Source organism: Bidens hawaiensis, unplaced genomic scaffold (genome assembly GCF_021521415.1).
Source record: "Bidens hawaiensis isolate Kalapana, Puna unplaced genomic scaffold, B.hawaiensis_p1.1 tig00009970_1, whole genome shotgun sequence".
Lineage (NCBI taxonomy): Eukaryota > Viridiplantae > Streptophyta > Magnoliopsida > Asterales > Asteraceae > Bidens > Bidens hawaiensis.
Window position 1 is genome coordinate 11659 of NW_027491757.1, and position 13495 is coordinate 25153.

The 13495-nt window shown below is 34.9% G+C and overlaps 2 protein-coding genes across 2 annotated transcripts; one reads left to right on the plus strand and one right to left on the minus strand.

Annotated features, from left to right (window-relative positions):
• The first annotated feature begins 622 nt into the window (after positions 1-622).
• LOC143533979 (PLASMODESMATA CALLOSE-BINDING PROTEIN 2-like) lies at positions 623-3350 on the plus strand. Its single transcript, XM_077028595.1, has 4 exons — positions 623-698; positions 784-1026; positions 1218-1251; positions 2903-3350. Exons 1-4 carry the CDS (start codon positions 638-640, stop codon positions 3165-3167), a joined length of 603 nt encoding a protein of 200 aa, XP_076884710.1. The 5' UTR covers positions 623-637; the 3' UTR covers positions 3168-3350.
• A 1072-nt stretch (positions 3351-4422) lies between these two features.
• On the minus strand, positions 4423-9974 carry LOC143533980 (alpha/beta hydrolase domain-containing protein VTE7-like). Its single transcript, XM_077028596.1, has 10 exons — positions 9783-9974; positions 8299-8393; positions 6886-6983; positions 6067-6116; positions 5882-5977; positions 5705-5794; positions 5481-5573; positions 5278-5373; positions 4728-4793; positions 4423-4622 (listed from the first exon to the last, which is right to left on the minus strand). The coding sequence occupies exons 1-10, from the start codon at positions 9972-9974 to the stop codon at positions 4494-4496; spliced, it is 1005 nt and encodes a 334-aa protein (XP_076884711.1). The 3' UTR covers positions 4423-4493.
• Positions 9975-13495: the final 3521 nt, after the last annotated feature.

Here is a 13495-nt window from a genome sequence, read left to right on the forward strand (position 1 = left end):
GGACAACCATGATTGTACTCATCAGACAACCTTCCAGAAGGTATCTTTTAAGGAATAAAGAATGTGCCGATGTTGACAGCTGACAATGAAGGGTGGACAACTCAGCAAAACCCATGTGCCACCACGTGATGGCACATGGGTCAGGTAAAATACCTTGGTCAGAGAATAATCAATGAAAAAGCACCAGGTGTCCTAAGTACACGTGGCGCGAAGCAATAGGAGGAGGCCAAAAAGGCCCTAATTGGGTCTGAGCCCAATCATTGGAAACCCTAATACTATAAATACCACACCACCTCCACAGTTGGGGTCGAGCAAGAAATATATTCTGAATCCTTTACTCATTTTCACATTCTTATCTTCTCCTGCAATATCTTATTCTCACACCGGAGGGTTACCCCAAAGAGGACCCCTCTATCCCTTTCTGAGGGGTAAGCTCACGGTGCTGTTCGTTTTGTAGGTGGAAGAACTCGTATCTCGGAAAACCATCGGTGATATAGCACACTCATACCCGAGGAACGTAGATCGAATACAAGTAAGTCGATACACGTTTCTTCACTCACTAAACTCTTCCAAACCAAACCAAACACCTTTTAACACTACAAACTCATCATATTCAACCACCCATCTGACCACAACCATGGCTCTTTCTTTACTCTTACTCCCCATGGTGGTCTTTCTAGCCATGGTTGGCTACTCAAGTAAGCCTAAAACTCTTCAAACATCTCATCTTAGATTTAACTCTAACCCCATAAATATAACAACTTTTTTATGTGTTTCCAACAGGTGCTGCATACTGTCTATGCAACTCTGCATTAAGTGACACAGCTCTTCAAAAGAACATAGATTATGCCTGTGGAAATGGTGCTGACTGTGCTCAAATCCTCCAAAATGCTGCTTGTTTTAGCCCTAATACAGTTAAAGACCACTGCAATTATGCAGTTAATAGTTATTATCAAAGGAAGAGTCAAGCTCCTGGTAGTTGTGAGTTTGCAGGCACTGCTGCTGTTAGCCAAACAGCCTCACCTGGTAATCCTTTCTTATTATTATTATTATTATTATTATTATTATTATTATTATTTCTGCTTTAATGGGTTGTGCCATGTGCAGTAAAAGTTGTACACCAACAACCACACCAAATGTTTTAGAACTTAGAAGCAGTACTTTAGGCAGTAAAATATTGTACATTGCTGATATTATTTTTTTTTTTTGTTATGCAGGTGCAACTTCTGCTTGTTATGCTAGTAGCTCAAGGTGAGTGTTTTTTTTAACTTTTAAATACCAAGTTTATAAATTTAGAATCTTTATAACTAGATCTTGATCTTTTTCTTGTGGGTATGTTTCTTGATGCAAAAAGATTCATTTTTTAGTAGTTTTTGCTTGTTAAAATTGGTTTTTGTTTGTTTTTCCATCATGGTTGGTGTTAAAGTCATGTGGGTATGTTTCTTGATGCAAAAAGATTCAATTTTTTAGTAGTTTTTGCTTGTGAAAATTGGTTTGTGTTTGTTTTTCCATCATAGTTGGTGTTAAAGCTATGTGGGTATGTTTCTTGATGCATAAAGATTCAATTTTTAGTAGTTTTTGCCTGTGAAAACTGGTTTTTTGTTTGTTTTCTCATCATCGTTGGTGTTAAAGCTATGTGGGTATGTTTCTTGATGCAAAAAGATACAATTTTTAGCAGTTTTTGTATGCTAAAGTTTAGTTTTTTGAACTAAAAAAGATGGAATTCTAAAGAAAGTTTACTTTTTGATTGATCTAAGATTTCGAAAAGGGTGTGATTACAAACTCCAAGAAACTCATCTTTTCTTGGTGATGCAATTCTTTGATGTTTCTGGGGAAAACCCATTTTTCCAGACCAAAAATGTCAAAATCCAGATCAATTTATAGCGTTTTTACTTCTTTTATGCATAATGTACAAGTGACTTGCTCTGTATCCAGACCTTTCAGCTCTGGAAACATTTTTTGCTTTTTTAGTTTAGTGCTTGTTGTTGAAAAGGGCCTCTCAGAGCATTCTCTTTCCACCTCTTGTTCCTAAACCAAAAATTATTCTAAAACTCACTACATTTTCTCTTTCTATTTCAATTAAATAATACTTTTTATACCTTTTATCATTACCTTTTCTCTTTTCTTCATTCACAACCACTTTTAAAATATATTAAAAAATTATATAAGGTGAACAGTAGCTTTTCAAATATACAGAAAAATCACTACTTTTTCTAAAATATAAAAACTCTTCACTCACAACACTCTGAATCACTTTCTAAATTATAAAAACACCCCTCACATTAAACGAGGGGTTGGATGAGAATGCTCTCAAAGTCTTACTTCACTTAAAAGTTTCAGAAATAATTTTTTTATTTGCATTTTACTCTGTAGAGTTTATGCAGCTTGTACATTATGCATTAAAAAGTTGTACTTTGCTTGTAAACTTGGTTTCAAGAATCATTTTGGTAGATCTAGCATTTAAAATTAGGTACAAAAATTATTCAGTACACATCTGAGCTGTCAAGAAATCAAGATCATGATATCCCATATGTAATGTTTGTTTGTTCCTATTATTTGATAATATACCAAGCAAAGGTCATGTTAGGTCACTTTGTGCTTTCAGTTGATATAATTGAGTTGGTTTTTTTAAAGAGCAAAATTAAATAATAATGAATATGAATCAATGGGCATGAATGGAAATCCATCTTTGACTAACTGGTCAATGGGCCCCACCTACTATTGTCCTTAACAACAAGGCATTTATTTTTATTTTTGTTGACTGCACCCTATCTTCTACAACTATTGAAAGTATCATCCAAACATGTTTTGTTGTCTATTTAGTGGTCTTTGATTTATTCACTTTCCACATTTAGAATATTTTTTTAAAAACTTTTTCTTGTTATTCTTGTTTTTTTTTCAGCTCTACAACCCCAACCACCTCATCACCACCCGGTACTGGTACCGGGACAGGAACGGGCACGGGCACAGGAACTGGGACTGGGACCGGAATTGGAACTGGTACAAACACTGGCACGGGTACTGGTACAGGCACAGGCATAGGATTGAGCCCGCCATTTGGGGGGCTTGGTCCAACGTCTGACACCAATGGGGCCAAGTGTTTGAACTCATTGACATCACTGACGCTATTGGTTGCGGGTTTGACGTTATGGTTAAGGTTGATCTAACGACAACAGGTGGTTTGAACGAGTGGTTGTGATCTGACTACGAATCCAGATGTAATTTAAGCGGTGGATCGACAACTGTAGTATGGAATCGATTATGATCAGCTGTATTCCATTATATTTTTTTTTTGTAATCTACTTTTTGTTTGTGGGGAATTTATGCCTTTTGAAATGAGGCAGTCATCTGTGAATGAGTGTTTGTGGGCTCACTAATCTTTTCATGATTCCTTTTAGAAATTTTCACCTTTCTTGTCCCTAAAAGGTCTACTGGCAGATATAAAATGATGCAACGCGGAAACGATAAAATATAACAGAGAGAGTAATTCTCGAGAAGAAGAGTGTTTAGAATAATGCACTGCAGAAACGATAAAATATAACAAAGAAAGTAATTCTCGAGAAGAAGAGTGTTTAAAATGATGCACTGCGGAAATGATAAAATATAACAGAGAGTAATTCTCGAGAAGAATAGTGTTATAAGTGAATGATGCACTGGGGAAACGATAAAATATAACAAAGAGTAATTCTCGAGAAGAAAGTAATTCTCGAGAAAAACAATGTTTATTGAATTTCTGAATGCAGAAATGATTACAATGGAACTCTTTTATATAGGTGAATTCTAGATTTGGGAGGTTTGTCAAATTTTCGAAATTACAAAACTAAATTTACGTAGGACATCGAGAAAGTCTTATTGGATGGAATCGACGGCTTAAGTGATGGATTTTGGTTCTAACAGCTCGGTCAAACGCCTACAGCCGTTTGCCACAATATCTGGCTCATCAAGACCTTTCTGTTAACTGCCTATAGGTCTTGTAAGTTCACTCGTAACCTAAGTTATGCTCTTTTTAAGTTTGAGTTGTTTTCTGTCATGTTTTCCCTTGTCAAGATGAAGAGGAAATATAAAGTAGTTTCATATTCCATTTACAATTATCTATACATATATATTTTAAAGTTTTAAACTATCTGGTTTTTGGAACCGATCGAACTAGTGTACAATGCGCTGGTAAGGCAGTCGGGTTTAACAGTCGGTCCGGTCATGACAAACATTGTTTTAAACTCCATGTATGTGAAGATTAAAGGGTAAATTTAGAGGTTATGTTAGCCTATCTAAAAAAACATATAATAATGAAAAGGTACAACTTGTTCTATAAGTCTTATGATATAATGGACTTCTCAATTTGTAAACATATATAATCTTAGTGCTTATTTATAGGATGATGCCATTGTTATGCTCATAAAAGAACTCGAGCTCGCGTTCAAGACACCACGATACAAACGAGAGGAATTAGCTTGTTAAAATATTTCTTCCTGCTCGCGTAGTGAGGGACGAGTCTAGTGAACCCTGCGTGACGTAAAGTCTTTTATCAAGTTAGCTACAACATCGGGTTTTTCAACATGTGGAACGTGACCGCAGTTTGGTATTTGGCGAATGATCGCATTTGGTAGCTCACAATGTAATCGCTGCATATTAAAAAGAAATTTGGCAAATAACATGTTAAAAGTTACTAGGTGAATTTAACACTGTAGTTGAGTATTTGATATTTGAAGTCGAGTTTAAATACTAACCACCGCAAGTTTGCTGTCAACTATTCGGTCATTTTCTCCGTATATTATAAGTGTTTTCTTGAGAACCTGTTAAGGACAATATCGACACATAAGCTAAAAAAAAACTATTAATAACAAATTAATTATAGATTCTATAGGGGTTCATGGTTTGATTTGAAACTACGAAACTGGTCATCAGTTTGGTTTCGTGTTGATTTAAAAAAAATGGGCGGTTGGTTCATGAATTTAAAACCGTACCGAACCGTAGGATTTGGGATATGCAATTTTTTAATGTTTAGTTGGGCCTTTGATTATTTTAACTTGGACTACACATGGAGTCATGGACTGCTTAACAAATACAATACATGAACTCTTTCTTTTAAGTTTATGTTATTTAAAGACACAATAAGTTCAAACTGTGAAACTAAAACGTAGCGCAATATTAATGGTCTGGCTCACTGTTTGACCCACGAACAGTAAAAACCAGGCCATGAACACCCCTATATATGATTCATAACCAGTTAGATACTACATTTTTTGCGCTTTATAACTCAAATGTTTATAAGAAAACCTGATCAATTTGAGAAGAAACATTGTAACCTCCGCTTCTCATAAAATCCACAGTTGCTTCTTCCCACCATGGCAACAGACAGTGTAATCGCGCGATCTAGTTTTATGATGAAAAAAATTAACACTTCAATTTTTTAGAAAATAAAATGCATTTTTGCCTTAAGAGTAATTCAAACAAATGCACGAATTAAAATTAGAACTTACGCAAGTCCATTCCAAGCATGTCGCGAATGGCAAATTAGTAAACCCTAGATTAGTAGCATAAAAGCGCAACGGGAGGGATTTTAATAGTGAAACCTGCCGAAAATGAATAAAACTTGTTAAAAAGAACTTTGTGGAATTGTGGTCAAACTTACTAGGTGACATATATAGTTTATTAATAATACACAGTGTCTTACAGGGTTCTCATTATTTTATACAATACTCACCCCAGCAAAGGCTACACTTCTTGGTAACTTAGAGAGATTTCCGGTACCTTTCGCATACACACTTGCATTGATCAATATCAACTTGTCAACCTACAAAAACAGCAATAAATTAAAAATAAAAATAAAAACCGCATTTTGACGTTTCTAGAGTCAAACTAGTTACTTGTCAACACTTACAGCTTCAGGATGGTTGATTGCAAAGTCAACCGCAGCCGAAGCTCCAAGACTCGGGCCAACTAGTAACATAGGCCTGTTAATGTAGGACTTCCAAAACTGTAACAAGAAGTTAGATTTGTCTGAAAAACATTAAAAATATGTTTAAAAAAAAGTAAATATCAAACAAGCGCGAAAATGATATTTACTTGGTAGAGGTGATCGCGCTTGGACTCCACGTTACAAAGTGGAAGTGTTTCTGATAGAGGCAGAAGACACAAGAAGAAAACGATAAAGAACACGAAAACACAAGTTTAAGTTTAAATTGCTTCTAATTAGAGGTCCTAAATGAGCAGGTTGGGTAACAGGTCAGGATGAAACGGGTTGTTATTAGCATAACTATACGATAATTATGATTACTAAAACATTTTTCTACTCTGGTACTCTACAACTTTATCTAGAGTTACTTTCAACCCGTCTGACCCATTAACCTTTTAGCTAATATTTTGAAAAATATGAAAGCAAAAAAAACAAACTTTATATACTTTAAATTAGGCGCAAAATAGAAACCAACTTATATTTCATCTACTTTTTTTTATAAAATATGCTTTTTTATATGAAGCTATCAAAAAACTTTTTATAAGCATTATCCAAATAAATAATATAATTCAAATATATAATTAATTTGTTTATCTGACGAATTTCCTAATTTCCAGCCGTATAGCACACAGATCAATAACCTAGTTACTCGACTACAGCAACGTACTAGCATGTCATTTTTTTATTTTTTCGAAAAAAAGCTAATGTGCCATCTTATTTAAAACCAGTAATAAAATGCAAGTTGGTTTCTGTTTGGCACCTAATTTAAAGTTAAAAGTTTCCTTCTATTTTATGTGATTTTCATCGAGCTGTTAAAGATAAACCACAACCCAAAGCGACTTGTACATAGGTAAACGAGTCCAAAATAATATATAGAATGTCACATCTATGTAGAATATATAAAAGTTGGAAAATAATAAAAAGGCAACCTAAGTTGGAGAAGCCCCATCCTAGAATGTCAATTGCCCATGCCTCAAAACCGGCTTGCTCTAGCAACGGGAACGTGTATCGCCATTCTAAACACGAACTGAAGAATAAGATGTAATCAAATGCAGAAACTGAACCCGGAAAACAAACCATTTATGCAATTAAAATAACTTTTTTTTCTTAATTACCGGTGGTATAATATTTTGATTTTATTTGTCAGGGGTGTTAAATGGGCTATGCTTGGAAGTTGATGGTTTGAAGCACGCATAAACCCGAATATGACACAAGTTTTCATAGGTTGACACAAACACTTCATGTTTAACCCGATATTTGTATTTTTATTTTTTACATATTAATGTTCAAAACTTATAAAATTTACAATAACATATTGCATATAAAATATTATAAACTATCTAAATATGTTGTGCTTTATCTTTAATTTTCAAAACGGACGATACAAAATACCCAATTAAATTGAGTTATGACTTCTATAAGTCAATCTGATTAATAAACGTGTTTGTGAGTTCACCCTATCTTATTTAGCCCAAACAAAATTCAAACCGTGAATTCTGTATGAGGTCCGTGTGGTGTTAGAAATTTACACCACGTGTTAATGCAACTTCTCTTTTTTTATTTTTATTTAGTAATATATTAATGATTTTTTTTACTTGTATAAAAAAAGTGTTTTCTTTTGTCTATATTGGATGGTATTTTAGTAACTTAGCACTCGTTAAAAGATTTTTATGCCCAATAATGTTAAAAGAAGATCATAACATTTCCATATTGGAGAGTATTTCCATAATTATTACATGTAAGCTATAAAACATGTTGCACATTTATCTTATTGTTTTTTTTTAATTTGACAAAAAAAAATCCAATCAAGCTGAGTTATGACTTAAAAAAAACGTGCTAGTGCAACTTCTTTGTCTACTTTTACTTTTGTTTGATCTATATCTTTTGGTCCCAATTTTTTTCAATGTTCACAATATATATTGAAGGGTATTTTAGTAACTTAACACACTCCCGATGAAAGATTTTTAAGCCCAATGCTGATATAACTTGTGAATTCAACGTTTGTTCAATTTGTACACGGAAGGGATGTTTGGGATTCCTTATGAAAACTCCTTATAACTTTTTCATAAGTTAATAAGGTACAAAAGTGTAACTTATTAATTTTTCTCTCTTACATCAAAAGCGATCCTAAACACTTTATTCCTTTTCAAAAAGTTAATAAGTAATAAGTTGGTGAAAATAAGCAATCCCAAACACCCCTGATCTTGGTCCAAAAAAAATCTTATTTTTGTCACTATTGGAGTGTATTTTAGTAACTTAAGACACCCTATAAAAGATTTGTAAGCCCAAATGGCAAATGATGTATGACTAAACATTGTGGATCAAAACAAGAAGATGCATACCTGTCAAACCCATGAAGGAGAACAAGTGGGCTACCTTTGTCGTGTACTATTGGTTTCACACAACTAGTCATTACTCGGTTCTTCGAGACACTAAGCTGTAATATGTGGCAACAAAAACATTTATGGTATTTTTTTCATGACCGACAATAACTTTTATAAAATGTATATTGATCATGATTTTACCCAAACATTCATAAATTTGTGTCACATCCAAACATCCCTAAAAACATAACTATTAAAGTAGAATAATATAGTGAAAGCTAGCAACCAAAACCGGGGAAATGGTAAGCCATCAAATGATGGATGACCTGCTAGTAAGTCTCTACTAGGGTTGTTAGCGAGCTGAACATGGCGAGTTCATTCTCAAGTCAGTTTTTAAACCGAGCTGAAAAAGCTTGAGCTGCAAGCTAGTCGGCTCAGTTTAAAAAAATGTATTTGATTGGTTTGGCTCAAGTAGATTGTTAGAATTAAAAAGAAAGAATAGGCCTTGATGTGAATTAGACCGAATAGTAATGGAGAGTTGAGCTTAAAGACTGCATGTCATTTTACCTAGACAATAAAACTTTTAAAGTTAGGGTTGATTTAAGCGAGCCAACAAGCCTGTCAGCCTTGGCTCAAGCTCGACTCGTTACAAGCCAAGCCAATACAAGCGAGCCTAGAGCTAGCCACAAGCTATTTGGATGGCCATGGTCCCCACATGGCAACCAAAGCAAATCCTTGACTTTTCTATAGGCAGAGTAGACAATATTGGTAAGTATGAAGTTTATTTGTTGCATATTATTTCAGTAGATGGATACATATATATTATTGTATTCACAGAATATAATATTAGTGTAAAGGACAAATGTTTCAAGATCGTATATACTTGTAAACATTTTCAAACACATCGATGTGTTAACCATTAACTAAAGTTGTGTGCCAGAATTACTTGCACTTCTTAGACACACTGGTCAGGAGCCAGGGCACTGGCATGACAAAACTGGTGGCCCATGACCATAAACGTACAGAGTGAAACAGTCGATACTCAGATCCAAGGACACCTCACAACACTCACAAGACAAAGTCCATGACAATAAACTTTGTTAGTTAAACTTCCTTGATTTAAGATATTGTACTTTAAGCACCTTAAAGTAGTTATGCTTAAATTATTGTACTTTAACCACCAAAATCACCCTTAATCTTATCTTATATGAGAATGAAAGAAAGAAATCTTGCATGCAGATTATTTTTACAATATTCTTATAGAGTTAACCAGATTATTCTCTGTGACCATAAAACAGCTTAGATTTAAAAGCATATTTTGTTACAAACCAAACAGAAGAACTCAATCCAAAACACGATGAGGGATGAGGGAACACATTTGGCTTATAAATCCCACATCAATTTCCCACACAATTGATATGGGACAAGTGCCATATCTTGCAATGGTTTAAGTCCGTAACATATTTTGTATTTTAAAAAATAACATAATAATCTAAGTTCACCTCTACAGGCAGCATTTCAATCCTGGAAACCAACTTTCTAGCAAATGGGTCTTCAATTTTCTCCATTTCTTTGAGCAGAAACTGCGGGAAAACTTTGGGTGAGGCTCGGAAAAGCCTCGAGGTTTTTCGATTTGAAACCGGGAGTATTCCTGGCGATGGAACGGCTGCGGTAATGGTGGCTATTTTTAGCATGATGATAATATTGCTGGCAATGGCAGGTGAATTTAGTTGGAGAAGCAAGAGATTTTAAAGTGATATGTTTGGACATTCCAACCACGACAGTGACATTGGTCAAATACGGTTGACATAAATGTAACATTAATACTTCTTGTATTCTTGATATTTATGTCAAGGTAGAATTGACTAAAACAGGTATATTGGTTTTTATTAATCTCAATTATTGTCTTTTGGTTATTGCTGGTCCCAACTAATAAATTGACTACTGATGATCTCAATTTTTAACGTATTTGTTTTTAATGGTCTGCGACTAACAGAATTCTAACGCCCTTAGTTTCAGGTCGTCGGAAAAACGTTTTTGGCCAGAAACGTCAAATTTGTTGCCAGAAAACACCATCTGAGGACCACAACCACCATCAATTGACTCATCGTCAACCAACTACCACCACTTGAGCACCATCAATCGATTCTGACGATGGTTCTAGGGTTTCCGGCGACCTCGATAATTGGGGCTTTTACTAGAAAAGGTTCCTAAAGTTCCGATACAAAGTTACCAAGATGTTTGGGACGAAAATGTTGAGTTTTCGGGAAACATTTGAGTTTTCCGGCCAAAAACGTTTTTCCGACGATCTGAAACTAACGCCGTTAGGATTCTGTTAGTCGCGAACTGTTAGGAACAAATACGTTAAAAGTTGGGACCTTGAGCAGCCAATTCATTAGTTGAGACCGGTAGTGACTAAAAGACGATACTTGAAACTAATACAAACCAATATACCATTAAAAATGTACTTCATTTTGAATTTTGATCTCATAGGACAATGAGTTCGAAATCAAGTATAGATGTGTGTGTGTTTTTGCGCGCGCACGCGTGTGCGTATATATGATATGTATGTGAAAATTATCATACGACTCTCCGAAAATGTATCCAAGTCAAAATACCCAAAATCTCCTGCGTATATGTGTATGTGATATTTATATGTATGCGTGTATTTGATATGTATGTAACAACTTGCACACAAAACAACTTTATATGTCAAACTTAGGACTGTTCAAAGGGTAAGACTCTACCCTTTTACCTAATACCCTATCTGAACCCTTTACCCTTTTAGGAAGAAATGTGGACTCAAGACCCCACCCTCTAAACAATAAAAGGGTCGGGTATAAATAAGGGTTTTAAGGGTCCAACCCTTTACCCTTTAAAGCAATAATCGTAGCTTATTTTCTGCATTTACTAGTTGCATATCTCAAATATGACTTTAATATATGAATCCTAGAACAATTATACTTTCATTTAATAACACAGTAAACTCTAATTTTGAAAGTTTATCAACCATTTGAACCTATGTAAACAATATTCACATTCACAAATTATATGTAGAGAACAATTTAGTGATTTTCATATATATATATATATATATATATATATATGTAGAAAACATTACTATAGAGGGGAGGAGGGGTAGAGGACGACCGAAATTGACTTGGGATGAGAGGATTAGGCATGATTTGATAGACCTAAACCTCTCCGAGGACATGGTTGAGGATAGGAATTTGTGGAGAAGTAGAATTAAAGTTAAGGATTTTTAGAGAGAATTGAATACCTTAGGGCTTAGACTTAACTTATTTAGGTCACATACCATAATGGTATTTCCCTTACATATATTATTATTATTATTATTATTATAATTGTTATTAGCTTTTATATAGTTGTTAAACTGTGATCTTATTATTAATATTATTATAATTAGTAGTAATTTTTATATAACTGTTAAACTTTGATTTCCTTTATTTTGCTTCATACACATGTACTTAGAGCCGAGGGTCTCTCTGGAAGCCACCTCTTTTATTTCTTTGGATAGAGGTACGGTGTGCCTACATCCCACCCTCCCCAGACCCTACTTATAGCTTTGCTGTCGGTGGGATTTTACTGGGCATGATTGATTGATTGATTGATATATATATATATATATATATATATATATATATATATATATATATATATATATATATATATGTTTCCAATCAGTAGTATGACCTTTTATTTTTTTCTTAGTAGTTGGGAAATTTATGATGAATCATATATAAAATACAAGCATCTCCTACATTTCAGATTAATCGAGAATCTGATGTATATCTATCTAGAAACTAGTAAACGGGTCAAGAGTTTGAAAAAGGGTTGAACCCTTGAAACCCTTTTATTATTTAAGGTGAAATTTAAATACCCTTTACCCGACCCATATTATATATTCGGGTTTAATTAAGGATTTACAAGTCCGGTAAAAGGGTTTCAAGAGTCTGACCCTTATCTTGCTCACCCCTACTAAATTAGCCACATTACATTTCAAAATTGATAATTACATGCCACTTTGTATATGTCGTTTTCAAAACTATATACAACATGACAAGTCTCATACATCATTTACATAAATTTTCAAGACCATCATTTATGAAGGGTTTTATGTAAGAAGCGGAGATTCCTAGGTCACCTCAGGCAAATAAAAAAGAAAGCATTCGGGTGTGGACTGGACTGTTCGACTTCGTTTGCCTAGGAGATTTCCCATGTATTAACGGGTAAACCATGTGCAAGGACGAGGATTCCAAGACCACCTCGCGAGCACATCTTCATTTTCCAAGTTGATGTCACCCATATTAATGGGTATACCACATAAAAGTAAGCAAAGAAATTCCAACATTTTAATCCCACCATACTAACACCGACAATATATAACAAAATGAAAACGAACCAACATTTTGTTTGTGCCGAGGACAAAAATGATAACGACGACAAACAAACATTTTGTTTGGGGTGTATATAGAAATCATTATCGATGGAAGTTCATCGGAAATTTAAGTAGACAAAGCCTGAACCAATTCTGTCAAGTTGACTATTAATTAAGGAACAGATTTTGCAAAACACAAGGTTTTTGACGGATCAGCAGTCACCATTAACAAAAACAATCGGGAATCAAACCTGAAGAGTTTAGCAAGAGATGTTAAGTGGCCTAAGTGGTCCCTAATCGCTGTTTGAAGAAACACTAAGTGACCCGGGGCAGATTATAGATAATCTGGGGGTTAAGTAATGTTTCCCACAAGGATGAGGTCTGGCAGAGAAGGTTGTTCTTCAGGGGACCTGCAAAACAGACACCGTAAGCTCGTCACTGAGAGGGGGGGGTTCCTCCTTGTGACCACCCTCCGGCGTGAGAATCAGACTAGATTGCTCTGAATATAAGTGTATATTAAGAGATTGCTAGATAAGATTGAGATATCAGATGATGTCCTTACCATTCCAAGGTGTTGGAGTATTTATAGCCGAAGGTAGGTTTCCTAGAAGGTACAGCCGGCTGAATAGTATTCCTGTTCTACCAACAGTGGACTACGCACAGGCCATGCTGGTTTGTGGATAGGCTACGGCCAACAGTAACAAGGTCGGCTGTACACTGTTCCTTTACTGCCGGCTACGCACTGTTCCACCAACTGTAGGCTGCGCACGTCCCATTGTAAGGGTTGATGAGTAGGCAGCGGCTAATAGTGACAAA